At 39.3% G+C, this 27,966-nt stretch overlaps 2 protein-coding genes across 2 annotated transcripts; both read left to right on the top strand.

Annotated features, from left to right (window-relative positions):
* Positions 1-354: 354 nt before the first annotated feature.
* On the top strand, positions 355-9,732 carry csdc2a (cold shock domain containing C2, RNA binding a). Its single transcript, XM_010730766.3, has 4 exons — positions 355-548; positions 5,713-6,092; positions 6,321-6,443; positions 7,288-9,732. Exons 2-4 carry the CDS (start codon positions 5,905-5,907, stop codon positions 7,448-7,450), a joined length of 474 nt encoding a protein of 157 aa, XP_010729068.1. The 5' UTR covers positions 355-548; positions 5,713-5,904; the 3' UTR covers positions 7,451-9,732.
* Positions 9,733-13,141: 3,409 nt separating this feature from the next.
* gucy2cb (guanylate cyclase 2Cb) lies at positions 13,142-27,850 on the top strand. The gene is made up of 27 exons (XM_019269548.2): positions 13,142-13,637; positions 14,351-14,463; positions 15,680-15,747; positions 15,885-16,103; positions 16,270-16,385; positions 16,743-16,845; positions 17,325-17,439; positions 18,032-18,173; positions 18,913-18,995; positions 19,098-19,206; positions 19,479-19,560; positions 19,991-20,093; positions 20,284-20,343; positions 20,448-20,519; positions 20,603-20,707; positions 20,871-20,957; positions 21,688-21,820; positions 21,914-22,051; positions 22,200-22,276; positions 22,366-22,457; positions 22,604-22,762; positions 23,104-23,296; positions 23,386-23,560; positions 23,738-23,836; positions 24,020-24,114; positions 24,242-24,318; positions 25,392-27,850. Exons 1-27 carry the CDS (start codon positions 13,442-13,444, stop codon positions 25,603-25,605), a joined length of 3,225 nt encoding a protein of 1,074 aa, XP_019125093.2. The 5' UTR covers positions 13,142-13,441; the 3' UTR covers positions 25,606-27,850.
* Positions 27,851-27,966: the final 116 nt, after the last annotated feature.

Here is a 27,966-nt window from a genome sequence, read left to right as displayed (position 1 = left end):
TGGATCCAACAATAAAACTGGAGAAATAACACTGAAATGAAGTTACAAAGAAAAGAAAACTTGCAGCATGAGTACACGTCACTTTGAAATGCTATTTTTAAAGGACATTCAGCTCCACGCACAATACCTGCATGTGTATCATGATGCGTAAATCCAATAAAAACACACCCAGTCCATCCACCGTCCCATTAAACCATGCACACTTAGTATGATATTTCAATAAAACAGCATTAAGAAACGTCTCCATCCATGAGGGGAACAAAGAGTGGACTGTAGTGTGCTGAAGCCCGCTGTTGTTTTTAGCACAGTAACCCCCTGCACCCCCCCCCACGCTGCTGCCTCCTTTTCATTTGCTGCCTTTTCATCCCGCCTGTGCGCGTCGCATCCATACCAAGATCCCCCCCACACACCATCACCACCACCCCGACTTATTCACCACATGTCCCCGCTGCTTCCACCGGCTTTAATTACCTCACATCGGCTCAAAAAACACGGGGCCACACCGCGTCTGACTGACTTGACAAGGCTGATCGGCGCTTTTTTGGACGGTAAGTCATCGTGTAATCGATCCGGTTTGTGTCTGATTTGTTGCGTGGATTCACACATCCTTTTATTATTCCGTGTGTCGGGGCAGACGGCGTCGCTCCCATGGCAGTGATTGTGATAAAATGCCTCAAACTCAGAGCTCAGATTTACCATCTGCACCGTCATATTTTTATCATATGTTTTATGCTGAGGCGCATTTTGGTGTCACATATTTTTGTCCATCAGTTAAAGCATCCTCTCGCCTCCTTGTCTCAGTGTGCCACAGTGTGAGAATGTTCTGGAAACAACCCGCCTGAAGGGCTTTTATTTTGTAGTGAATTATTTAAGCTCTGCCAGCTCCAGATTCAAACACATATTACCATAAAACAGGCTGTGTGTGTCTTTAATGTAAAGTTTAAGCTCCTGTGCATGTGTGTGTGTTGGTGTGTGTGCAGAGTAGTTGACGTGTCTGCCATGCTGATGCAGAGCAGTACAGACAGCACACAGTGCCCTGGTTTCACAGGGAGGTGCTTTTGGCCTTTTGTCTGTCTTTTCCAAAGCCCCTCCATCTCATTTCCTTACTCACAGTCCAGTTCAGCGAGTCTGCGAGCTGCCTTCTTTTTTTCCCCCCTCTGATTAAATGTTTTATTAACTCATCTCACACACAAGCACTGCAGCCTTAAAGGAGTCCACTTGATTTTGGCCTAATAAGAGGGCCAAATGAAAGAGGAGAGCAGTCATGTTGCTGAATTATTCAGGCTACATATTTATGCCTTGTCATCCATCATCCGTGGTATCAGTCGTCTCCCCTGTGCCACCATGATGACAGATGTGTGTGTGTTCATCAACACTATCCAGCAGGGAATAAAAGCCCCACTCATCAGCCATTTGCAGGATCTTTCCCTCAAATGAACTTATAAACCCGGACAGATTAAACCCACTCCTGCCATGATGCCTGCGACCTTCGAACCCTTGTACTATTTGGATGTGTGGTCGTGCCAACCTAAACCTCACGACTGCTCTCATGGCACATTTTTCCTTTTCTAATCCTCTTTTTAAATCCATTTGATACGGAAAATATGTTTTTCAGAAGAATAATTACAGTATAGAGCTGTAAGGTCTTTTCAAGAATATATATATATATATATATTATATATATATATATTCTAGGATCTACCAGAGAGAGTAGATCAGACCCAAGATGCAGACTGTGTAAAGAAGCCCCTGAGACAGTCCAGCACATAGTAGCAGGGTGTAAGATGCTAGCTGGATCAGCGTACATGGAGAGGCACAACCAAGTGGCTGGGATAGTATACAGGAACATCTGCAACCAGTATGGAATAGAAGTACCTAAATCCCAATGGGCCATACCACAGAAGCTGGCTAAGAACAACAGGGCCATGGTTCTGTGGGACTTCAGCTTCCAGACTGACAAACAGGTCCTGGCTAAAGAACCGGACATAGTGGTGGTGGACAAAGAGCAGAAGAGGGTAGTGGTGATAGATGTGGCGATCCCAGCTGACGCCAACATCAGGAAGAAGGAACATGAGAAACTTGAGAAGTATCAAGGGTTGAAAGAGCAGCTGGAACGGATGTGGAAGGTCAAGGGTTGCGTGGTCCCCGTGGGGGCACTTGGGGCAGTAACCCCCAAACCGGGAGAGTGGCTCCAGCAAATCCCAGGAACAACATCTGAAGCCTCAGTCCAGAAGAGTGCAGTCCTAGGAACATCGAAGATACTGTGCAGAACCCTCAAACTCCCAGACCTCTAGTAGAGGACCCGAGCTTGAGGATGACACGGATACCATCCCCCCGCCGGGGTGAGAAGGAGATATAGGATATAGGAATCAGTATGGTAAATCATTGTTTAGCAAAGATACAGGAGCAGCAGGTGACTATAGGTGACATCATTCAACCAGCAACTGAAACAATAAATCCACATCATCATCATCGTCATCATCATCATCCCAAGTCAAACATTAAAACAATTTTAAAGGCGCACTGACTCAGGGTGAACATGGGAAATGTTAGCATGTTAACACGCTAAACTTCTATGCTGTGTCTCACTTTGGATACGCAGTAGTACACTTCTACAGTACACTGTGTAAACTATGTATTTCCTGGTGTGGTGCACTACTTTTACTAGTATTGTCTCAATTCAAGTATGGCCGTTACCGTAAATGACACAACTTTTTACTGCGTTTTCTTCTTCGCTGAATTGCAACTGGCAGGATATTAATGCCAACATTTGATTGCCAAAATATAAATACAAAACATATGTACAACTTGTATTTGTATATTACATCCTTTGTTTATATTATTTGAGTTTGTATATTTGTAGCTTCAGCAGCTTGGTGGACCATTGAATGGTGACAATTGATTGACTGTGTAAACCCAATTATGTTTTTGAAATAGCAAATATAAGTATGGCAGTGCACAAACTGAGACACAGCAATGGGAAATGGGATGTTAGAATTTAGCTGAAAGCAGTGCTGTAACCAGTATAGTCTTGCAGATACGTTAGCATGGCTGCAGACTCTTGTTTTAATGTTCAACGGTGATATCCTGGTACCACAGAAGGATCTCATATAGCTTCATTTTAACAAATGTAATCTAACTCTATCTTGTGAAGCTTATCATTTAGTTAAAATCTTCTTGAAATAAATCCTCTGTTATTATCTTTTTTAAGAGGAAATGTCTTTGAAACTATTAATCAAAAACACTGATAGTATCCCACATTCATACTTATGTTATTGCCATTGTGCTTGTTTTACTGAGTACACCTGCATGATTTCTGTTTATAGTTGTACACAGAGGAAACATTTTTACAATAAGATGTTAGTCATCAACTTACAGTTACGATCAATAAGCAGATGGAAGCTGGACCAGGGAGGAGACAGTGGTGTTAGATGACAACGAAGAGCAGTGTTGAATTTTGAAAACAACAGATCGAAATAAGTCGAGCGCTGATGATACTTCATCAGGCGATGATACTTCTAATACGGGAAAAGCTGTTATTGCAGGATTGAAATCTGAACAACTTTCACACACACACACACACACTCCTCTGACAGAGAGATGGATTGTTAATTGACTGGAGCTTCTGCATCTCAACTACAACTCCAGTCTGCATTTATGATCTGGAGTGTGTACATCCCACCGCTGGCTTGTTAACCTCTGCCTCAGGACGCTCACTGTCCAGAGTAAAAGACAGCTTCCATCTCACCACACACGCACGAACTGCTATATTTAGACTGACAGCGAGAGAGGTAGTGAGTGTGATATTGAATGGAGCCTGTGGGATTCACTCTGACACACACTGAATTCATCAGTCTTTGTCAAACATTCAGCCTGCAGATGAAGATCCAGTGAGAGGTGGCTGCTGGTAACCCCAATAACACATCCACCAGTGTAGGCGTTAAACTTGAGCAGAACAACATCCTGCAGCTCTCTGTGTTTGTTCCAAGTGTCAAAATGACGAGCTAGATAATGACAACAACTCCTAGTTACTAAATGATAATTGGGTTTGTGTCATGGCGTGGTGACCGAGCTCATTCATCCTGAAATGACTGTCTGAGACGGTTCAGAGAGCAGCTTGTTTTCTGTACAGCATACACACTGGAAAGAGCAGCCCTGTAATGGATGTCAGTCTTGCGCGAGCTGGGATTTTACTATAATAGAGTGAGATGAGCCGAGCCGAGTCGAGGCCCTCGGGGATAGGATTATTATTTACACCATCTTGGGAAAGCCAGCAAGATCACAGTCTGGCACTAGGAAATCAAAAATCAAGTTTTGTTATTTTCATTTTTGTTCATAGCAGCATCCAGCTGTTGTTCACCTGGTTTTATATCTACAATCAAGATATATAAAAACCACACTAATCAGTCACACAACAACATAAACAAACCAAATGATTGAAGCAGTAGTAGACCAGCAACTTCTGTGTCCTGCATGTTAAAATGACTGTTTCTGTGATAATGTTGGTAGACTCACTTACAATAATAAGAGCCTGTTAAGCCTGTTAATGGCAAAAACAAGTAGATGTACATTGACGGTGTGCAATTCGCTCTGAAGAGGTCATTTTTGCAGCTGCTTGCAATGCTCTGACTCAATTCTGGACCAGTTTTAAAAGAACGCTTGCAATGCTCTGACTCAATTCTGGACCAGTTTTAAAAGAACTGTTGTTCCAGTTAGTCACTTAGACACAAAACATGGGGAAAATATAGTCCAGAATGAAAGACAGAAGAGTCTGACTAGAAAACTTCAAATTCAAAAGCAGTTTTGGTGACAGTCCTTCTAAATCAAAGAGCATGAGAGAGTTTTATGTGGAGTCTTTTTACACTCACTAGTTAGCACCAACATTCAACATTCACACAGAGAAAAATCCATTGTGTAAGAGGCACCAAGAACAATTTGTACACTGACAAGAGTCTCAAAGGACCGGCATGCAAAGCAATCTAAGGACATGTTGTCTTTTGAGTAAGACTCTTGTGATTTTGCGCCACACAGTATATCAGTCATTTTATCAACACTGAGCAATACATTCTCAAAATGTCTCATCTTTATCCAACAGTATCATACATATGCCTGATATGACACAGAGCTGATATGTAGATGATTGTTAATCATAAGTGTTCAAGTGGCAATGCATATTTCTATAATCCAGTGGGTTTGTAGAGGTTTGTTTATCATCAGAGATTGAAAGAACATTTAATCCTTCTGTTTGTCTGAACACGTCCAAGTGGCCATATTTGGAGATATCAGCGGACAGACACTGTAATTGTGTTTTTCTTATGTTGGAGAAAAGTTTTAAGGATCAACAAGCTGGAGATGCATCAACAAACATGACTGACTGTCATGACTAAGTTGTTTTATTTTTAGATGGCATTATATACGTATCTCTTTGAATTAATGTAGGAACAGGGCGCTGTGTAACAGTAAGTCAGGACAGGTACTAATAAATCACAGCTTTTAGACATATGCAGCTGCACCAAGCACACCCACACGTCCTATTTTAATACATCAACTTTGCTGGTAGAAACTAAACATATAATGCTCTTATAATGAAATGAAAGTGCAGAAAAGTGAATCCAACCAGGAATTATATTACTGCACTTAAACCTAAAATAATATTTGATCTGCAATAAAAACCTCTTTCTTTCTCTTCCATCTTTCCTTACTCCCCTTCAGGATACTGTTGCTCCACTTCTCCACCTATAACACCTCCTCTCTGAACATCTCGCCAACCCCACACACACTCTTGCCATGCAGGAGGTGTAACCCTCCTTCCTCTTCTTCCTTTTGCACTATCGGAGGAGATCCAAAACAGTGAAGAAAAAAAGAAACCCAAAAACGCCAACCTGTAACCTGTAACCAGTAAAGATGTCAGACCCAGATGCCTCTTCACCGGCAGACGCCCCGCTGCCACTCACCTCCCCCCGGACTCCTCTGCAGCTCTCCTTCCCCTTCCTGAGGGAGGGCAGTCGGGTTTGGGAAAGAGAGAGGAAACCACCACAGCCTGGAGAGCTGCCCAGCCCATTGCCCACCAAACGCACCCGCACATACTCAGCGTGAGTAGGAGAGACTTGATGTTCATCTTTATATCCTTTAGTAATTAGTCATTTATTATTGCTTTACATGTCAAGACATTTGGTTTCTTAAGTTTTGAAGTTTTCAGTTTCTTTTCAAGGCTCAACAGCTTTCAGTTTAATTACAGACTGTGTCATCCATTTAAGGTGATTTAAAAAAAAAAAAAAAGCCTAAAAATTGTCTCTGTCCATGTCTCTCTTTCTCTGCAGGACAGTGCGAGCCAGATCAGGTCCAGTATTTAAAGGTGTGTGTAAAAACTTCTCCAGGTCTCAGGGTCATGGATTCATACGGCCCTCTCGCGGAGGAGAGGACATCTTTGTCCACATCTCAGAGTGAGTGAATTTGTTCTGTTTAGCGTTTTCCTGACATCAGATGGTTTTGTGGAAGTTGACCTGCTATTTATGTTTTTATGATAGTGTTTGGAGAATGCCAAAATTGACATTTTTAACGCACAGAACAGTGAATTTGACATATGACCTTTGTGACATCAATTCCAAGGACGTGAGAATTGACCTTGATCAACATCAAGAGCTTCACTCAGAACCATTGACTATACAGCATTATGATCTAATTTAGTTGAACTTGGATAATAAAATGAAACAATGGAGTTGGACAGGCCATTATTTAAAGAGTCTGATTTTCCATTTTTTTTAACAAACCGGTCCTGACAACATTGAAACTGTTCATATATGGATCATTGTTTAACTTGGAGACTTCATAGTTTTCTTGCAACAAACAGTGTCACTTAGTATAATAGTAATTGAAGCACAGGGCCCAGTGCTGCAGGACAAGACTAATATAATATGCAAGCATTTTGATTTTATAATTTATATTAAAATGGGCACAGCTGACGACTTGTCCAGGATGTACCCCGCCTCTCACCCAATGTCAGAGGGAAATGGATGAATGGATGGATTAAAGGGGCACTCCAATGAGAATATACACAAGATGAGGTTGAAGGTTTTCAAAGTAAAGAAAGGAAAATAAATCCTTGATTATGTTTGGTTATGTTTCTATGTTTCTCATACTACTCATTGGAGAACAAAAACAAAATGTATTCCAAGACTGACAGTGACTCAGGCTCAGACTTCATGTTTATTTCAAAATAGTCATGGCTCATGAATGAACGAACAATACTTTGCTGAATTTATCATTTTGAATGTGTTTCCTGGACAGCATTGAGGGAGAGTATGTGCCTATGGAAGGAGACGAGGTCACGTACAAGGTATGCCCCATCCCGCCCAAGAACCAGAAGATCCAGGCTGTCGACGTGGTGATCACCCACCTGAATCCAGGCACCAAGCACGAGACTTGGTCAGGTCAGATCATCAGCTCCTAGACCAGAGCTCCAGGCTGCTAGGTGGAAAAAAAAAAGCAAAGGGGGATTTGAATTTAATTTTAGGTTTTATGTTTTTAAGATATGAGGTTTAGGACCAGGTTTGAGGAAGAGGGATCAGAGCTCGGCGTACCACAGAGTTCGGCCTGAGGTGGTTTTGTTATGGACAGGTGTTGGTGAAAGCTTGAATATAAAGGTTTGTGTTGGAAATTAAGCTTTGAATGTTTGAATGTTTTCCTTTAAAAAAAGGTCATAGTTTCATCATTTGGGTTTGGATGTTTTATTTTAGGGTTCAGAGCTATGTGCTCGCATCTTTACTTTGACCTGGGGAATACATTTTAGTTGGGAAATCAGTGGTTGTTAGGGAAGTGATGTCTTCGATAAGTTGCTGTAGAGGCCGAATCACATTTTGAGAAATTTGTTTCCACTCCATGGGTACACTTTTGGATTTACATTTCAAGGGACCAGCTCAGTGACTTAGCTCTGAATTTCAATCCCACTTTTATTTTTTAATCAACCCGCAGATGTGCCACCACTGCCAAAAGTCATGTGACAAACATCTGATTGAAAAATGTACAATTTAGCCATATTGTGTCTGTGTTTACAACTACAGGTGGAGATGGCTGCCTCACTGTAGAACATATAATCAAAAGGAAATAAAAATATGTTTATTTCTTTCTCTTGTCTATGATCTGGCTTGTCTTAACCTGAAAGGAACAGCAGCTCAGATCTACCTTCATCTCACTGCCTTCAGAAAATCTAAACGTTTTCAAGGTCAAAACCCTACGAGTACACGGCTGCCAAATGAAATCAATGAATGCACTTACAGTAGAAAGTAGATCCAAATGGCTCTTAATGTGTTCCGGCCTCAGGAGCTGTGGTAAGCTCCACATATAAGGAATTATTTTCCTTCTTAATATTGTAGCACTACTGTATTTTGTCTACTTGGCAAATGTAGAAATCCAGTATTATTGTAGCCAGCTCCTATGACGGTCTTAAGTTTTGGTGGTAGAGACAGTAGCTGGATGTTGTGTGGGCCTGCCACTGGGAAACCAGGCCAGAGGGTTTGGGGTTTAGGGAAGGAAACAGAGCAAAGGAGAGGAAGGAAGGTTAGGGAACAGGCAGAGGATGGAGTGATTACCTGTAGATGTACTTGAGCACAGAAGCGGCTTAATTTGAAGTGTTATAAGGCATGTGTAAGAAAGAAGACCATGATTAAAGTCAGCAGTTCACAACCTGTGCGGTTTCAGGTTAATTTGATAAGAAATAGTTTGATATTTTGGAAACTACCACCGGCAGCTGGTTAGCTTAGCTAAGCACAAGGACTACAAATGGAAGCTAAGCTAAGCTAACTGGCTGCTCGCTGTAGTTTCATATTTTGCGCACAGACATGAGTGGTTTCGTTATTTTCATCTAACTCTCGACAAAAATGTTGAACTATATCTTGCAATCATGTATTTTAAAAGATAAAGTCCTTTTTTTTCTCTTAATATCAATCAAATAATGAAAATAAGAATCACATCCACTTTTGAAGAGGAGTGTCAAGCTGAGGAGGATGAACTGCTGATTTTTTTTAAGGTCAAAAGGTTAAGTTAAGTTTTATATGTTTTGGCAAACGACTGTGGAAAAAAAAAAGCTGCAAAAGCTTCCTGATGTAATTTTAAAAAGACTATTTATTTATTGACTTATTTATTTTCATTTGTAACTATGAAACCATCAGGTGTTTGGTAATTAAAAGCTGCATTTATAAGTATTTGTGCAAATTTAAGTCTATTTGAATACACTGCACACCTCACTCTAATGATACTACCCTGTTAATATCAACTTTGCGACTGTCATGTCATCATCGACAGGGGAAAAAAACAAACAAAAACAACCTTCAACCTTTCCAAACACAAGTTTCTAATTTCTGCATAATCCTTGTCTAATTTTTAATAACTAATGTGATGTTCAAAATGACAAGCAGTCTTGTTGTTTTGGGAATCGGCATGTTCTGTACTGTTTGATGTAATTTTTACGTAGAATGTGTTGAATCTGTTTCATCATGCAGTAACACGGCTGGAGGCTTCAGAGAGGCATCGTCAGGTCTCCTGTGCATCTTTGATTTCTCGCCATGAGTGTGACTTAACATCATAGTAACACGCTTTGTCCGTTTGGTTTCTTTCCTGTGAGAGAAACAAGTTTGATTGAGTTTGCAAGCACTTTTCATTTTTGTCAAATCACTGTGACGCTGTCTTTTGTCATTAAGATATAGTTTGAATAAAACTTAATACTGTATTCACAGACCTGTGTGGAAATGTGTTTATTATTTTGACTATATAGGGCAAAGACTTTTCTGTGCTCTTTTTCCCCTCAGCCTGTCTACTCTTCACTGATGTCAGTACAAAGTGGAATAACTAGGACGGTTATTTTGAGAGCCCTCTTTCACAAAGTTTTTGCTGTGAACTTCGCCTCAGTGTCTCAGACAACTGTTCAGGATCTTAAAAAATTGTTTGTCTGGATTTGTTTTGGCACAGACTACATTGTGTCCACATCTTGTTTAGTCTTGCTGGAGTCCATGAGAGGATAGCCCAGTACAAATAATCTGCTAGTTCATTCCATGTCTCTCTGCAGAAGGGCTTGAAACACAAACCACACACAAATGTACATATATATAATTGTTACATTATGTTAGGTTTAACAGTAGTGCACTGGCCTGTGACCAGAATCATTTCATTGAACGAGAACAAATGGTGCAGTAGCAGGATGGCATCGTGGAATGAGGGAATGCAGAATGCAGGGCCGTTGGTGGCAAAACTCCAGAAAGCAGGTGAAGAGACAAGACAGAGCCGGGTGCGACAGGGGAATAGTGGGCAGGGTTCCTGGAACACAGGGTACAATGAGGAAAAACAAGCTTCCAACGATACAAAGTTGGCTGTGATATTATTACCACAAGGGCAAATGAAGAATCTGACCGAGTCTGGGAGGCTGAGTCAGTTTTTTGTACTACATGGGTTGATCAGATGATGAGAAACAGGTGGTGAGGTGATCAGGCAGGTGAGGTCACACCCAGCAACACACACAACTGACAAACAAAAAGGACAAATAGGTAAATGGGGAAAACACGAGGAGGGAAGGAGGCAAAACCTTAACCATGACAATTTATTTCTTTAGCTGTAAGCAAGTCTAAAAAGACATGTCTTGTAACAAGTAAAGAATGCGTTAAAGAGACGTAATGGACCAAAATAAGTAAATCAGACTGACTTTTTAATTCCTTGTGAACAAATAGGCCACCATTGACACAGCAGACTGTATTTACTTAAGTAAAAGTATATGTAGATGGGTGGCAAAGGGGTGCCATGCTTAAAGAGGTAGAAATGTTAGTCGTCTGCATACAACTAAACTTTACATTCGACATCCTCTTACACACCCCAGCTACCTGTTTATTATTAAAGATAGTGATTGTGAGCAGCTCTATATTGATGGCAGAAAGTAGCACGCTCATAGGACATCCCTGACATATTGATAGTTGGCCAAAGTAAGTTGAACAATTTATTTATTTATTTTCATTATTTTCAGTCAAAAATGTCCCTGCTCTATCATTGTGTTGTGTGTATTCTTAAGTATTCAGTACGTATGAGTATAAGCACTCATACATCACCAATAGGTACAAGAACGTGCTTAAATCTTTTAATGTCTGATGTCTAATCTTTAATCTTTCTCCTTGTAAATATTGACTTTGGGAAAGATAATTGAAGAAGAGTTGAATTGTCTGAGATTACAATGCTTTGGCACATTATATCAAGTTCGAGCTAGTCAGTTTTTATCATGCTTTGACAACCGGGAGGGCGAAAACATATGTTAATAAAAAGCTTGATTTTAATGATTGTTCAAGCTCAAAAACAAATAATCTTATTAAAGAAACTAAAAAAGAGAGAATACATTGAGTATATTTATGTAATACTGAAAGGTTTACAAGGAAAAATTCAATAGCCTGACACACCTTTCAGGTGTAAAGACAAATCAATATGACAGACGATAATAAAAAAAATGAAGAGAGCAAACACAAGGATAACCATAATGAGGTGGAAAACACAGGACTTTGGTCAGATTAACACAGACTGTGTTTGTTTAGTTTTCAGATAAGATATTTATATCGACCAAAGACTGCAGCCATATTTTATAGGATTTTGAAGTGGTTCATTTTGATTAAACACTGCAGCATCTGATTTATCTGATTAACCAGGAAGGAAGAAACTAAGCAGAGGAAATCAGCAACTGCAGCAAATGCTGTTTCTTCACCATGCCGGTTTAATCTGATCCACGGTCCATTTAGCTTAATGAAGAAATACTCAGTAATTCCTGCTGGAAAAAAAAATGAACAGTCCGGGCTCAGCTGATTTGATTGAATACAGAAGAACTGTGGTGAATTATTGTCTGATTTTTTTGTCCTGATGAAAACAAAAGCAAACTACAACTAACAAATCTCCACAGCATTGCTTGGCCTATTATTAACAAGATACTCATGTAATCAAGTGTGATCAGATCAGAAAACACCAATTACAATGCAGACATCCTGAATATGAAGCAAAACACACACACACACACACACAAATAATTTAATGACAGGAATTTATTATCAGCTCATTACTTGAAGCATTTAATGACAGGAATTTATTATCAGCTCATTACTTGAAGCAATGTATTGTATTGTATTGTAATGTGTGTATGTGTGTGTGTGTGTGTGTGTGTGTGTGTGTGGACGCGTGTGTATGTGATCTACATGTGAATGTCACACCACAGCTCAGACCATCACCAGTTAATTGACTGTGATCATTCAGACTTTTAATCAAGGTGATTGTATTAATTCAGTGTAGATTAAGTTACTTCCTTTGGACCTCAAGTTTACAGTCTACACTATTGCAAGGTGTTCGGTCTGTGCGTGGTGCAGATGAACAGTACAAAAGCCGCTGAACAGACACACAGAAGTGTGTGCGTGTGTGGTTTTACGATGTGTTATCTGTGAAAGGTTTTATGGCGTGACCAACCTTTGCTCTTCTCTTTTCTGTCCTTGCTTTCCTTTTTCTGGGATGCCATTCAGAAATTTACAAGCTGAGTGTCTGTGTTTGCTGTCCGTCCATCTATGACACAAATAGTGAAAAATCACACACAATCCCAGACGTCATTTGCAGGATGGCCTCAGATTTGTCATACACGTATTATAATATGAATTACAAATCTTTATATTTCAAAATGTCTCTTTTCGTAACTTCTCATATTATTAATTTTTGATTTTCCCCTACAAGTTTATTATTTCTCTTAATCTAAATGCAGTATAATCATGCTAATGAATCTTCATTATCTGAAGGGAGTCAAGTCAACCTTTCAGATAGCTATTACCCAAGTCCACCTGTAATATGGTCATTTGTTTCAACGATTAAGCAAACTAGATAGATATGTAATTGATTGATTAATTAGCAATGCTTATTTTAGGCATCTAATGTCTTTTGTCTTTGTCTTTTGTAAAATCTGTGTCTGTCTATTACCAACAAAATCATAACCAGCTATTTTCTGCACCCTGTGTTTGTGTGTTTGAAAATTGTAATTCATGCAGATCTTGGCACAACAATAGTGAGAAGGTTATATGGCCCGCCTCTGTGACTTTAAAGGTTGTATATTAACAGCTTGATGTGGAAAGGACAGGTGAGCGGCCACTTAGAGGAACAGAGGGTGTGTGAGCCTGAGAACTGAATGACTCAGAGGAGAAAACAAGGACTTGGCTAACTGGATACTGGCGTCGTAAAAGAAACTTTAAGCGAGGCTGTGGTGGATCAGACGCAATTTTGTTTCTGGAATTTGCGACAAAACCTAAGAGGAACTTCTTGGATAGTCTGGTTACTTTTCTGCACTATATACAGACTGGACCCTGCACCTGGAGCAGTGACAAACTTAAAGCCTTTATCAGATCATGGACTCTCTCACTCAATAATAAAAATACCAAAAGCAGCGCTGAAAATGGGAATGGGATGGCAGTGGATTTGTTTTTGTGTCTTGTGGATTCTTACCGGTCCATGTCGTGGCATCAACCTGGATGAGCTCACAATCGACGTGATCCTGTTGGATGATGAAGAGTCTCCCTGGAGTCTGAAGTTTGTGAAAGACGAAATACTGAAGGCCATAGAGCTAGATCAAACAGTTAATGCTGCAGACGGTAATACAATAAGAAAACATAAAGATGTCTGCATTTGTACACAGAACTATGATATATTCAAAATTCTATAATATTACGTTAACAATTTGAATAGAATACAAGAAGAAGAATACAAGCTGATATCGTTTGTCTGCTAGTTTTGATCTTTGTCACCTGCATGACGATGAAAAAGCTCTGAAATTTTGTCAGCTGTATGAACGTTAGCTTCATTAGTTGGTTCGATGCTGTCTTGTCTTAATGTTTAAAGCTGACTCTTATTAAAAGTCAAATTCAGTGTAACCATAAACTACATAAAGGATGGAGTTTAACTACTATAAAACTACAGTGTAAACTTCCCCAAATCCAATAGAGCACGGAGAAGCTCCATACACATAAAGTAGCATCCAGGACTACTTTGTGTGTAAAGTTTGTGGTTTTGGAGATGGTAGGAAAAGTAAGCCACTATCCAACTCTTTACATAAAAAATATTGTGTTTATAACAGCTCCATGCACGCTATTAAACATGTAGATCATATGAAACTTGACAAACCTGATGTGTCTAATTATGATTGATACGCTATTATCAGATTTTTGCTGTTTGTTGGAGGAATTTAGCAAATGGTCAATTGACACTCATTACAAAAAAAAGTCATCATATTTTTCTTTCTTTCTTTCTTTCTTTCTTTCTTTCTTTCTTTCTTTCTTTCTTTCTTTCTTTCTTTCCACAATAAAAGGTTTCAAGTTAAATATCACGCCTAACTTTGACGGGTTCCAAACAACCTTTTATCGATATAGAGGCTGCCAGAGTAGCATGTGCGAGGGATTGGACAAGCTAAAAAACCTGGTGGTGAGTAGCTACAGTTTTATATCCATCTTATTGTTATGAAATTTTCTATCCTTAGGTTACACAAGGTCACGTGTGGGCCTTGAGGTCCTCAGCAGTATTAGTTGTTTGGCTTTGATTAAGAACAGTAGGTGCCAGTCTATCTCAACACTGTGGTGGCCAGGGTCGAAGAGACCTATTGCTACCTTCCTAGACATAATAGATAGCTGCCGTTTACATTCCAATCTGCGTAAACAGACATCTGTGTCTCCAGACTACAATGTGTTGACAATAACACCTCCAAGAGTAAAGACATTCTCTTTGACTAATTCTGGGCGTGTAGTATTTGTGGTGTTATCTTGGGGTTTAAAGTCTATCCACCAGGATGAGTTTGGCAGAACCTGAGACCGACTCAGGCACTTCTGATGAACTCTGAGGGTGTCTCTAATTCTCCTTGGCCAAGCGTCAATACAGCATAAGACATCAGAGGCTCCTGAAGACTTTCTTCCTTCCTGACCTCACCATTGACCTTTGACTTCAGCAATTTCTCCACAACACTCATGATATACTTGCTGTATGCATAGACTTGCCTGCATGTTTAGTGTGCACCTTGAGGATTAAAAGCTCTATCCACTAAGGGTCAGATCCGTGCTGAATCATTCCAACTTTGCTCAATAGCGACTGGTTGGCAACAGCCGCTCCAGGGGGTAACTGCAGTTAATACTAGAGTGTTAAAGCGACATTATGTAGAAGTTGGTATTTTTGCAATTTAGCACCCTGAGTTTCAGATGGCAATACCATATCATAAATATGGACAGCTGTACATGTGTATTTGTTATGATTATATTACTTGTGACCAAAAAACAGTAAGTAGACAACTTTTCTAAGAGCCAAACATCAAGCAAGTGCAACAGCACAAGACCTAACAGCCAGCTAATATTACTTACTATTAGTCCAACAACAAGAAGCTCTCGCCAACGACTAAAAGTCAGTACCAGATTTACTCTTGTCGATCACCATTTCTATTCTTAGCTTCTTCAGTAAATGTCCCTTTTGGTGTTTTCAATTCATCAGTCATTATGTTCATAATCCATAGTTACATTGCCCTCTTACCCAGCTCCAGTTCTGGCATGACACTGGCTCTGCTCTCTCTCTGCCAGGAGCTATGCAAACAAATGTGACACAAACAGCCACACTGACAGACAGACAAAAACTCACACTCGTTTGTTTTCTCTTGCAGGATTCAGGTAAATTGGGATGTTCTGTGCTTGGGCCCACCTGCACCCTTGCTACTTTTCAAATGTTTGAGTAAGTGTTGTCACGATCACACTAGTGCAGATACATTTGAGAGCCCCCTTACCCGTTTAACATGTCATTCTCTCTCTCTCTCTCTTTCTCTCTCTCTCTTTCACCCCTCTTTGTTTTTGTTTTTCTCTCTCTACCAGTGCGGAAAAAGGATTGAAGCTCGGCACACCCATCCTCTCAGCGGGAAGCTTCGGTATGTCTTGCGACTACACAGTCAACCTGCAGCGGCTCCTGCCACCTGCGCGCAAGATCTCTGACTTTTTCATCCACTTCTGGGAGGAGAGCAACAAAATTAAACCGTGGGAGTGGGAGACGGCCTATATTTACAAGAAACCGAGCAACACTGAGGATTGCTTTTGGTGAGTCAACTGAAATGTCTTTGAAAGAGTGACCCACTTTTGGTTTCTCTCTGTTCTTAGAGAGAAAATTGATGAATTATGTACTCTATACTGACTGACTAAATCTCTAACATTGCCCTGTACTGTGCATCTTTGAAGTACTGTCTTTTGTGATTTTCTTCTGCAGGTATATAAATGCACTGGATGCAGGCGGCTTTGCTGGAAAATTTAGTAGAACAGTGCTGCGTTCACCAGAAGATCTGAGAAACGTACTTAAATCACCCAGTAACAGGACAAGCAACCGTAAGAATTAAAACAACAACATACAACTCCTAGTCTGATTTAACTGCTCAGCTATTGTCATAGATGGAAGTACATTTAATCACTTTACATTCTTACAAATCCAGATCTCATTGGTTGGTTGTCAAAAATGGGCATCCTTGGTATATTTGTACCTTTCCAAACTTACCAGTTGCATCTTGTGCACATACCAAAGCTCTTTGGTTCATGTGACGCAGCTATAAAAGACGGCATTTGGATTTGGTATTAACGTTTCAAGGTTGAAATGGAAATTTAAGTGAAAATCAGGGTCAGAGGCTTTACTCCCTTCAGCATGTTAACTGCTGGTTTGTGGTCTTACATAAATTTGTGTGTTTGCAGTGTTCATCATGTGTGGGTCACCAGCGGACATACTGGAAGCGAAGAATGGCATCAAAGAAGCAGACAGCGCTGATATTCTCTTCGTCCTTATTGATCTTTACAAGTTAGTGCCCTTTATCCATTTTTATGTGGGAACTAATTCAAGTAAGAAAAAGACATTTTGATGAAGTCCACATATTGAGCCAGATTATTCAGCAAGAGAGCAGAAAGGCAAAGAGAAGCATCTACCTTTAAGTAATAGTTACAATAGTTGGCTAGTTATTGGTAATGAATACACAGTTGAAATAGTGAAATAAAAGTATATTTAATAGATGAGTAGTGTAAAGTAATAGTTGTCTAAAACAGATAAAGATAAAACTAAAGAATAAACTGAAATAAAAAAAGACAAATAGCTGAAATAGTTCAATTAAAATAACGGAAAAAGTTCTTGACACATTTTTTAACTTGCTTCCTTTAATCCATGCTAATAACTTTTCATATTTCTGACACCTCCGTTTCTTTTGATACATATTGGAGTTTTGCTGTGATGAAATCAATTTTAATAAGTGAAGATCTTACTGTACTCCCGCCTCCTCTCCACAGTGATCAATACTACACCAACAGCTCGTCAATCCCATCCATGAAGAACGTGCTGGTGCTGACGATGCCAAACACCAGAAATTACACTATTAACAATGACCTTAAAGGCAACAAAACGGTGAGGACAGATGATTTTCAAATAACTAAACTGCCTTGTTTCTTGTCCAGCTTTTTAAAGCAATAGTTTGAGATTCTTATTTGCCCATTTTTCCACTTTCTTGCTGAGGGTTAGAAGAGAAGATCAATACCACTCGCGTCTGTTTAATATGAAGCTAAAACCAGCAGACCTTTATCTGGGAAACAGCTAGCCTGGCTCTGTCCAAAGGTTAAAACAAATCTGCCTAAAGCTCAATAATTGACTTTTTATATTATATACCAATGATAAATTGTGACATGCTGGGTGCTGTGATTTCTGGAGCCCTGTCACCGCTAATGCCATGGTTGCTTTTAATCTCACTGTCAACAATAAAGTGAGCAAGCATGTTTCCCAAAATGTGAAGCCAAAAGGTTCAGGCAGCTGTTTCTGAGATTTTTGCCTCCTCCTCAATACAAGGGAGGTGAAGCGAATTATATTGGTCTTGTCCACAGTGCTGAAAGAGTACATTTAAAGAAAATCCTGCCACTTTGAATAATCTACAGTGCAGTGTGTTCAACAGCTATAATCCAGAAAGTAATTTGAATCATGAATTTATTTTTCTCTCTCTTTGCAGATGAATGATTACATGGCTGCTTACCATGATTCAGTGCTAATGATAGGCCAGGTAATGAGGGAACTTATTGAAAGAAATCAGTCGGAGGTTCAACAGATGGAGTACGTCAACGTGAATTACTTCAGAAACCGCTCCTTTACTGGTAAGTAAAGAGGAAATTAAAGTAAAATGTATCTTTATTTCTAATGTACTTAAAGGTCCAGTAGCAGAAATGTAACATAATATTTCTAACTGTTTTTAGTAGTTTATAATTACCTGAAAATAAGATTTTTTATGTTTTGTTACCTTTGTAATGAGCCTTTTATATCTACAAAGGGAGTGTGTCCTCTTCCACAGAGTAAAAAAGATTGAACCACCATGTTTCTATAGTAGCCTTGGACGGACTAACCAAACACTGGCTCCACATAGAGCCTTGTGTTTTTTGTTAGTTCTTCAGCTACCGTAGTTTCTTCTACACGCTTGGACAAGGAATTCAGTTTATTGCAGTCTGCAGCCTCACTGCTAGATACTACTAAATCCTACACACTGGACCTTTAACTTGCACGCCAGCTAGTGTGTTTTTTGTTGTTGTTGTTGTTTTTGTTTGTTTATCCCATCATCTTTTGGTAATTAGGAAATGTTAGAAAGCTAACTGCCTAAACCTATGAACATTACACCTGCTCAGCATCAGCATGTTAGCATTGTCATTGGGTATATATATGCTGACAATGCTGATTATATCTTAATAAGCCAAAAAATATCGATGATGACCCCCATGTCAACAGTGGTCACTGTTGCGTGCATCACCGAAACTAATGAATCTAGTAACACTACTTTGTACACTGTACTTTGTGATTTCTGGTGCACAAAGTGTTGACAAACGTTTCTCTGATTCTGCTCAGGAAATGCTGGAACCTACAAGCTGGACATTTATGGAGACAGAGACGTCAAGCTCTCAGTCATTTACACCACTATTCACAACAAGGTATTTTTCTTCTTTTGTGTTAATCAGTATTTCATTGAGCTGTTCTGAATCTGTTCTGTTTTATGCTGAAACATGTCATCTGCTCCTCTCACGTATCCTCAGTACCGAAATTTATTCACATTCGACACCGAGTACAACAAAACTGAAGTGACTGAGAAAGACCCTGCTTTCATCTGGGGGAAGAAACTTCCTAATTTCAAACCAGACAAAGGTACAGATAGAACACACACGCTACACTTCTGTACATATCGCTGCCACCAACATTCAATGTCAGGAGGGTGCTTCTTAAAAACAAAATGTGTTTAAAATGTTGCTTGATGTGACCACACATCCTTTGAGGCATAAACCTGAGTATTATGGCTTTCCAAATCATATGACCGCTCACCCTGCATTCATTATTTTCCTGTTGCAACTATGAGTCAGGATTTTCTACAGTCAATCCCTGAAACCTTAAAGTGTATTTTGTATTGCTCACACCTTCAGGCATTGCAGTTCAAGACATCATTGTCATTGTGTTGGCTGTTACTGTCGTTGTGGTGGCCACCATTGCCTTTATTTTCTACAGGTGAGTGATTAACCACAGGTGAGGTGAGTGATTTACTAAACTGTAGTGCATAAAACCTTTCATCAAGGACACACTGATAAACTGAGCTGAACGGCTGAACATAAAACTGAAGGAACTGTAGTCGTTAAATGCTAAAAGATTGAACGACCAAGAGGTTCACTCTGAACACAGTTTCAAGACGAATGTTTAGCATTTCTCGAAAGACCAACCTTTCTAACCAACCTGAAGGATTTCAAGTCGAATGGTTTATTTGTCCTGATGTTACAGTTTTTGCATGAAATTGACAAAAAGAGTAACTAACAGATGATAAACAGATGATGAAAGTACTCATACTGGGTGCCCATGGATGTTGATCCCTGTACTGTATTGCCTGTGTTCATGCCTAGTTTATTCATTGTGTTCCTCCTGATGGTATTTCTTACCTGTGTAGACAGAACAGGAGAGAGCGTCTGATCAGGATGCGCTGGTCCCACATCGACCCTGATCTCATCACACTGCTGGAGAATCACAAACACAATGTCGTCTCTCTTAAGGTAGATGAGATGTGGAGTCGGTCAACATGGAGGCTTTTTTTTATTTTCATTTTCTACGGCTCTTACCACTTTTCTAAATGTTCTTTCTCTATGAAGTGCACAAATGGACCTCATTCTTGAACATGAATGAGCTAGAGGACAGATTAAATAATGTTTGCTCTGTTAAATGTTCTTCTTCTGCTCCCATCAGATTGATGATGAGAGAAAAAAGATGGATTTCAAGATCCGCCGTGCATTCTACGACAGGAAGGTAGCTGGACACAACCTCCTGCAGTAATTTCAAAATCATTCACCATGCTTTTGCACGATACTCGAAATGCAGATTTGATTGTGACGCTGCTACAATACTTTCAGATTGTGATTCTGAAGGAGCTGAAGCACTCAGATGGAAACTTTGACGAGACCCAGAGGATAGAACTCAACGCGGTAAAACACGAAGAGACACAAACACAGCACGTGGTTTGTGGGGTTTTAATCATTCAATGTCCTACTTTTCTTTTTCACTGCAGCTCCAGCAAATCGACTATTACAACCTCACGAAATTTTATGGCACAGTGAAGTTTGAACATGGTGTGTTTGGAGTGTTTGAGTATGGAGAGAGAGGATCGCTCAGGGTTCGTATGGCATGCACACATCAGTTGCTTAGCACATAACAAAGCAGAAAAGATCAAATATGAGTGCAAAATAGAATCATTTTACCAGATTTCATGTGATTTTATATCATACATTAACAGACTGAGACACACACAAATGGCCCCTGTCCCTTCTTTCTTCCAGTATGTGCTGAACGACATGGTTTCATACCCAGAGGAGACCTTCATGGACTGGGAGTTCAAGATCTCCGTCATGTATGACATCGCCAAGGTGAGACAGAAAGTCTGCAGATGGACAGCACGTCACTCTGAAGTGCTATATTGTATTTAGTGCCATATTGTATTTAGATAAGATATTACATAGAGCTGTAAAAAATGACTGAAGTGTAGGTGCCATATGTTCAACAGTTATTACATAACACACAGCTGAGTTTGACAATATGGAGGCAATAATAAGTATTGAGTATTTTGACACGAACACGGGTATTTTAACTTGAACCTTTCAAAATAAAAGCAACCAAACAGTTGAAATCATGCTGAAATATAAATAAATACACAGCCTGAGAATCTTTTCTCATAAGGGAAAGTATGTATACTATTTATTATCTAAATAAATGAAACTCTGTATTACTCTTTCTACATGCATGTTGGGCAACATAAGAGTTCGCAAGATCATTTTTTAATAAAACTTGTTAAACTTGTATGTGTTCAACCAGTGATTGTATTAAGAAACCTTCTCAAAGACTAGATCTAAACTGATTAATTTATTACACTACTAATTCCTTTGATTTACAAATGCATAATTATGAGAGAGGTCATGTGATTAATCCTTTTAGTGATCATATTATAGGCCCAACAACTACCATAATACAAATTAAGTACTAGTACTGTATGTTGAGAGTTTATGAAGGTCATACATGCAGTTCTCCCTGTCAGTCGCTAGATGTCAGTGTACTGCCCCTTTAATCTAATCTCCTCTGGTGTGTAAATCCTCTGTGCAGGGCATGTCCTACCTCCATGCCAGTGACATCCAGGTACATGGTCGCCTCAAGTCCACCAACTGTGTGGTGGACAATCGCATGGTGGTGAAAATCACAGACTTTGGCTGTAACACCTTTCTTAGCCCCGGCAGAGGTATGAAAAAAACAAACACTCCTCCCTAAAACTGTTTGTTCATCCTTCACTTTCATCACTTTCTTAGACTCTACTTTCTCTTCCTCTTCTCAGACTTGTGGATTGCTCCAGAACATCTGAGGAAACAGGGCACTTCTCAGAAAGGAGACGTCTACAGCTTTGCCATCATCGCTCAGGAGATTGTCCTCAGAAAGTGCACATTCTACACCGAGTGCTGCTCCGACCGAGAAGGTGTAACACACTTACACAACCAATGTCCAAAATTAACACGCTGAGTGTGCAAAAATCAAAATAATGACCCAAAAAACCCCCAAAAAACACTCTCAGTGATGTCGCAAGTAACTTTGGGAGTGTTTAATGCCTGTGTGTATCCCGACAGAAAAGATGTCCAGGGTCATCATGTCCTACTTCAGACCTGATCTTGACTGTGACACGGCTTCAGAGAAAGAATTAGAGGTCAGTTAATGCTGTGTGACATACTTTATTTGCACCTGCGTGTTTTTTGTCTCATATGTCTTTAAAGCTTTGCATCCTCTGTCTTTTAGGTGTACACGCTGATAAAAAGCTGTTGGGATGAGGATCCAGAAAAAAGACCTGACTTTAAGAAGATAGAAAACTGTCTAGGGAAAATCATCAGGTAATCACTGTCTTTATTTTCATTGGCTCTTATTGGAATCAGAGATGTGATTGATGTATATTTAGTATATAGAAGCTCTATCTATTATTTACAAGTATAAAGTTGATTTTAGTGAGTATATACCTTTTTCTTTTCCTGTCTTTTAGTAAAATTCACAACCAGGACAATGAGAGCTACATGGACAACATGATCAGACGGCTGCAGATGTACTCCAGAAACCTGGAGCACCTGGTGGAGGAGAGAACAGTGCTTTACAAAGCTGAGAGGGACAGAGCTGACTTCCTCAACTTCATGCTGCTGCCTGGGTCTGTTTATCACTTGAAGGAGCACACCATGTTTTTAGACACTGGCCTGAGAACACAGATACCAAAATCATACATGTATCCTGGTAGAGAATTCGGTTTTGATGTTGAATTCAAATATCTGATCACACAATACACTTTTAAAAAACAATGTTGTTGATAAAAAGGCCAATTTAACCCCAACCAGGACTACCTTTTACACAAGGATGGTATGTTAGTTAATGTGATACTTAATAGCAATGGATAAATGTTGAAATAGTTAGTTAAAAGTAATGACTAATGGAAAGTTGATTCATCTGAAACATCGTCCTGTTTCGTCTCTATACGTTTCTCTCTCTGTGTAGCCCTGTGGTGAAAAGCCTGAAGGAGACCGGTGTTGTGGAGCCAGAGCTGTACGAGGAAGTGACAATATATTTTAGCGACATTGTCGGTTTCACCACTCTGTGCCAGTACAGCACACCGATGGAAGTCGTGGACATGCTAAACGACATCTACAAGGGCTTTGACAGCATTGTCGATCATCACGATGTGTACAAGGTACTGACATGGGTATAATTTCACTGAATAGACAAATAGACTGATAGATAGACAGCACTGATATTACAATTTCATCCATTCACCCTCAGGTGGAGACGATTGGTGATGCCTACATGGTGGCCTCCGGGCTTCCAAAGCGAAATGGGAACAGGCACGCAGTGGATATCTGCCGCATGGCGCTGGATATCTTGGCCTTCATGGGTACCTTCCAGCTCAGACACCTGCCTCGTATCCCTGTGTGGATACGCATTGGTGTGCACTCAGGTAGATAAAAAACTGAACACTGAAACATGTAAACACTCAAGAGATGAGACAGGACAGTAACCTTAAATTTGCTTTAAAAGTTCCCAAATCCTTCTACAACCTTTGCTCAGTTGAATCCACCTTCCACTCATTTTCCTTTTACTCCTGAAGGAAAACTGACTGAACATTTGTGTTTAGGTTCCTGTGCAGCTGGTGTTGTCGGGGTGAAAATGCCAAGATATTGTTTATTTGGAGACACAGTCAACACGGCATCTCGTATGGAGTCTACGGGACACCGTGAGTGGAGAAATAAATACATTAATGACATAAATACATCTCAACAAGCTGATTTATTAGTATGCTGTTCATTCCTCCTGTGCAGTTGCAGAAGCTACCAATCAACATAATTGAATGAATTTCTGCAGCCAAGCTTGCAAAAACAAATGATGTCTGTTGTTTTATCTTTTAATAACTCTCCAGCCCTGCGGATACACGTCAGTCAGCCCACTATAAATATCCTGCAGAGGACAGACTGCAAGTTTGAGTATGAGCTCAGAGGAGAAACATATCTGAAGGTAAAGATTGGTTTCTTCATTAAATTTAGTGAACATGTCAGACAAATGAACTATTTTGAAATTATTCCAGAAACACTCAGCTCTGCCACAGAGGGATGCAAAATGGTGTAAATGTGTGTTTTCCTAGGGTAAAGGCATGGAGACAACCTACTGGTTGACAGGTGAAACGGGCAAAGACTACGATCTCCCAACTCCACCCACAGCGTAAGCAACGTCTCCTGTACTCCTCTTAAATATCTGTCACTACTGCTAACCTGAGCTGTCTTCATGAAGATGATGATGAGGCTGAAATTCACTAAAGGCGTAGACTGTGTCAAAGTTGCATCACAATTATTGTGAGCATGTCACGAGGGGCTTTTTCTGGGACATATAGTTTTACACCCCCACTCTGAGTGACAACTTCTTTACTTAATATGCTTTTTTTGTATTTCTTGCAAAAAGATAAGGTGATACCACTCTAAGCCCTCACATCTGAGCCTGAGGGAAAGTAAATGTGAAGATAGAGTCAGCAGCCAGTTAGCTTATCTTGTCCTAAAGACAGGAAACACAGGGAAACAATCTGGCTCTGTTAAATGTAACAAAACACACCCACCAACATCTCTAGTCCATTATTTATTAAAAGTAGTATTCCATATTTTAGATACTAAACTGAGGTTAGTATCTCATTTGCTCAGACTTTATCCGACTTTGTACAGTTAGACTTCAAATTTGACACAGGGACATGTATTTTGTATTAGAATGTGGCCCACTTTTCAAAGTGGGTAAATTGAGAAGACATTATTCCAAATATTCAATAAAATGCACTGCTATTCCTAATTTGTCCACTGGACAAAGAAAGAAATAAAACACTAAATTGTTGTTTATTTCCATAATCCATGCAACAAAATTTTGTGCTGCAGATCCACAGTTATCTGTACATTATAATGTACATGTGATGACAGCATACGGACTGAATGTGGAGACATATTGTTGAAGTTGCACTTATTTCTCATAAAATCTCATCTTTATTTTAAATGGATGGCTTATTAATTGTGAAATTGTTCTACTTTACACTTTGGAGGTGTTGTTATACAATGTCTTTACCTGTCCAGCCCACTTGAGATCAAATTGGGTGGTATGCAATTAAAGATTGGGAGTTTTGAGTATGCTTATTCAGTTGTTTATATATATTATAACAATAAGAGATACCTACTTCCTAGCCGTGAACTAAAATGTGTTTACCAACCCTGCTTTATAAGAGGTAATGACATATAAAAACCCGGCTCCTGCTTTCCCAGGGAGAACTTCCAGCGTCTGCAGCAGGACCTCGCCCACATGATCCTGGAGTGCCTGGAGCGCCGCCCTCGATGCTCAGTCCGAAGGAAGAGGACGCTCTGGAGTCAGAGCACGGATGATGACAACGACCAGGAATCAGAGGTGGAGTCTGATAGCAGCCAGCCTGAGTACCTACATCTGGCCACTGTGGATAACACCCTCAGTACCTTCCTGTAGTACAGAGTACATGACTGTCACATTTAGATTACATTAATCAGTAAGAGTGGGAGAGTAAAAAGCAGGTAGATGAAGGAAAGGGCTGTATGTTTGAATCCTACATATTAAAATACACATAATACAAAATAAGTGCCTTGTAACTAAAAGGCTCAGTAAGGCTGCGTTTGTCATCAGGTCCTCTCTTTGTAGGTAGGACTGCATAAGATGTGAAAGGTGATTGTATGATTTTGTTTCAGGATATATTTGTGATATGCAGCTGACATCATTTCTCATTAGAAATGAGACTTACCTGCCTCCTTGTGCTCCTTATTTAACCCCTAGTTAGAAGCGCAACAGCAAGGATGTGAAGATGAAAGAATCAAACAAGGACATGACATGTTTGTTAAATTAATCCGATATATCAATTGTTTAAATATGTACTCTGTATACTGCTTGCTTATAAGGATCCTGGGAAACATGAGAGAAAATATACTGAATTCATTCCCAGTGCTTATTGTGTTTTCACAATGTTGGAGGGCGATAATAAGTGCATCTGTGTTGACGAGATGAAGGCACTCATTAGTAGCATATAAACACACTTATCAATGTACTAACTGCTACTTACAACAAAGTATATGAATAACTTAAGAGCACGTAATCACATGCATGCATAGAGCAGGAATAGCCAATAGCCAGACACATGGATCAAACTTATATGTGCCATATTGTTCATTAAAAAAAAAAAAAGAAATCATGACATTTTTAGTTTTTTTTTTAGTTGCAAAAACATGATTTGGAATTTTTAATCCTTAATTTTATTTGTGTGAAATCACTAATATGAAATTAGCAACGATCTAAAACTACAAAAATACTTGAGCAGAAAGGACAATAGTGTGGTGCAGACAACAGTGAAGTTGAACTGAAAGAGGCTGCAAACAAACCTATAATAATGCAAATTACATACAGTCTTATTCTGAATTATACGTTCAGTCATCATGACCGATGATTGTTTGGATAATCACTCCAAAACTGAAGGTGTGCCCTCACTCATCTCTCTCATCCTGATTTCTTAATCAGCAATTTTTTTCATGTTGCAATCTGAATTTTTCCCCCTTAAATTTGTGAGTAGAAGTAAAAATGAAGGATTTTTACTTACTTTACTAAAATTTCACTTTGTGTGGTCTGATAAACACAGGGCCTGTTTTATATGTTTATTCTTGTAATGGTTATTTTATATGCATTTATATTTTTTACCCAACTGACATATCAAGAGACAACTGCTGTAACTGTTGACTGTATAACTGGCTTTGTTAATTCTGAAGTTGCACCAGTGCACAGTGACCATTAGGATCATGATCGGGTCATTGTTGTAACATCTGCCTGTAAAGAAACAACAACGAGATTTTCAAATCTGTATTTCAAACCAAAGGACAAAGATTTATTTTTCTTGAGAATGGTGACATTCATTTACATTAAATAAAAAATAATAATAATTTGCCTTCTGTCACATTGATGAAATTGTTGTGGTTGTTCAGGTCCTGATGATTACAGTTCAATGAAATCAAACACAGCATTTCTTGAAGCCTGTACAGGTTCATCTGAGGCGTTACAATGCTATGTGTCACATAGTTTTGTTTAATGTATACAGACACCGAGGCTCTATGGACAGCAGAAGAAAGAAACTCCAGCATCAGATAAAAATAGTTTTCTATCCACAGCTGCCTGACAGATTTGTTTTTTTGCACAGAATAATGAAAGAGGACTGCTATGTAGACTTTTATACATCAAATACCATGTAGAAACGCACCCTACTGTACAGCAGAAACAATTCAGCAAATAGTGTACAAATAAAAACAAAAAAACAAGTGTTGATCCAGCAAACCAAACAAGGTAACTGGACATGCAAGTGGAGCTTTATAAAAATGGATCTAATATTAACACATTTTTATTTGACAAACTAAACTCTATTCTTGGGGAAATGTCTGTTCAACAGCATTTATGTGAATTAAGACTAAAAACTAGCATATGTAGTAAACCTGATGAATATACTTCTTCATACTGTTGGAACATCATCAGGTAGTCAAAAATAAAAGCTAGTCATCAAGTAGAAAAAAAGCAAAAAGTCACCCAAAGATGACGTCAACCCTCCCTCCCTGCTAAAAAAGTCAAATCCCAAATTCATTTTAGTGTTTAACATTCAAAAAGAAACCTTGAGAATAAATTAGACAACCCGACATACAAAAAAAATAAAATAAACTAAAAAAAAGGCATGACATTTTATACAAAACAGCTTACGCCTTCAACAACAGCTTCAGCTCACACGTGTGCACTCTTTATCTCCACTTGAACATCTCATGAAAAAGAAAAATCTCAGAGTAAATA

This window comes from Larimichthys crocea, chromosome XVI (assembly GCF_000972845.2).
Source record: "Larimichthys crocea isolate SSNF chromosome XVI, L_crocea_2.0, whole genome shotgun sequence".
NCBI lineage: Eukaryota > Metazoa > Chordata > Actinopteri > Sciaenidae > Larimichthys > Larimichthys crocea.
This window is presented reverse-complemented; position numbering and strand designations above follow the sequence as displayed.

What these genes read in the sequence shown, in the direction of transcription:
- csdc2a (XM_010730766.3), top strand. Translation starts at nt 5,905, where the DNA reads ATGTCAGACCCAGATGCCTCTTCACCGGCAGACGCCCCGCTGCCACTC. An exon ending in CGCACCCGCACATACTCAGC is followed by an intron (nt 6,093 to 6,320) that starts GTGAGTAGGAGA and finishes CTTTCTCTGCAG; the next exon opens with GACAGTGCGAGCCAGATCAG. An exon ending in ATCTTTGTCCACATCTCAGA is followed by an intron (nt 6,444 to 7,287) that starts GTGAGTGAATTT and finishes TTTCCTGGACAG; the next exon opens with CATTGAGGGAGAGTATGTGC.
- gucy2cb (XM_019269548.2), top strand. Translation starts at nt 13,442, where the DNA reads ATGGGAATGGGATGGCAGTGGATTTGTTTTTGTGTCTTGTGGATTCTT. An exon ending in ACAAGCTAAAAAACCTGGTG is followed by an intron (nt 14,464 to 15,679) that starts GTGAGTAGCTAC and finishes TTTCTCTTGCAG; the next exon opens with GATTCAGGTAAATTGGGATG. An exon ending in CAGAAACCGCTCCTTTACTG is followed by an intron (nt 18,174 to 18,912) that starts GTAAGTAAAGAG and finishes GATTCTGCTCAG; the next exon opens with GAAATGCTGGAACCTACAAG.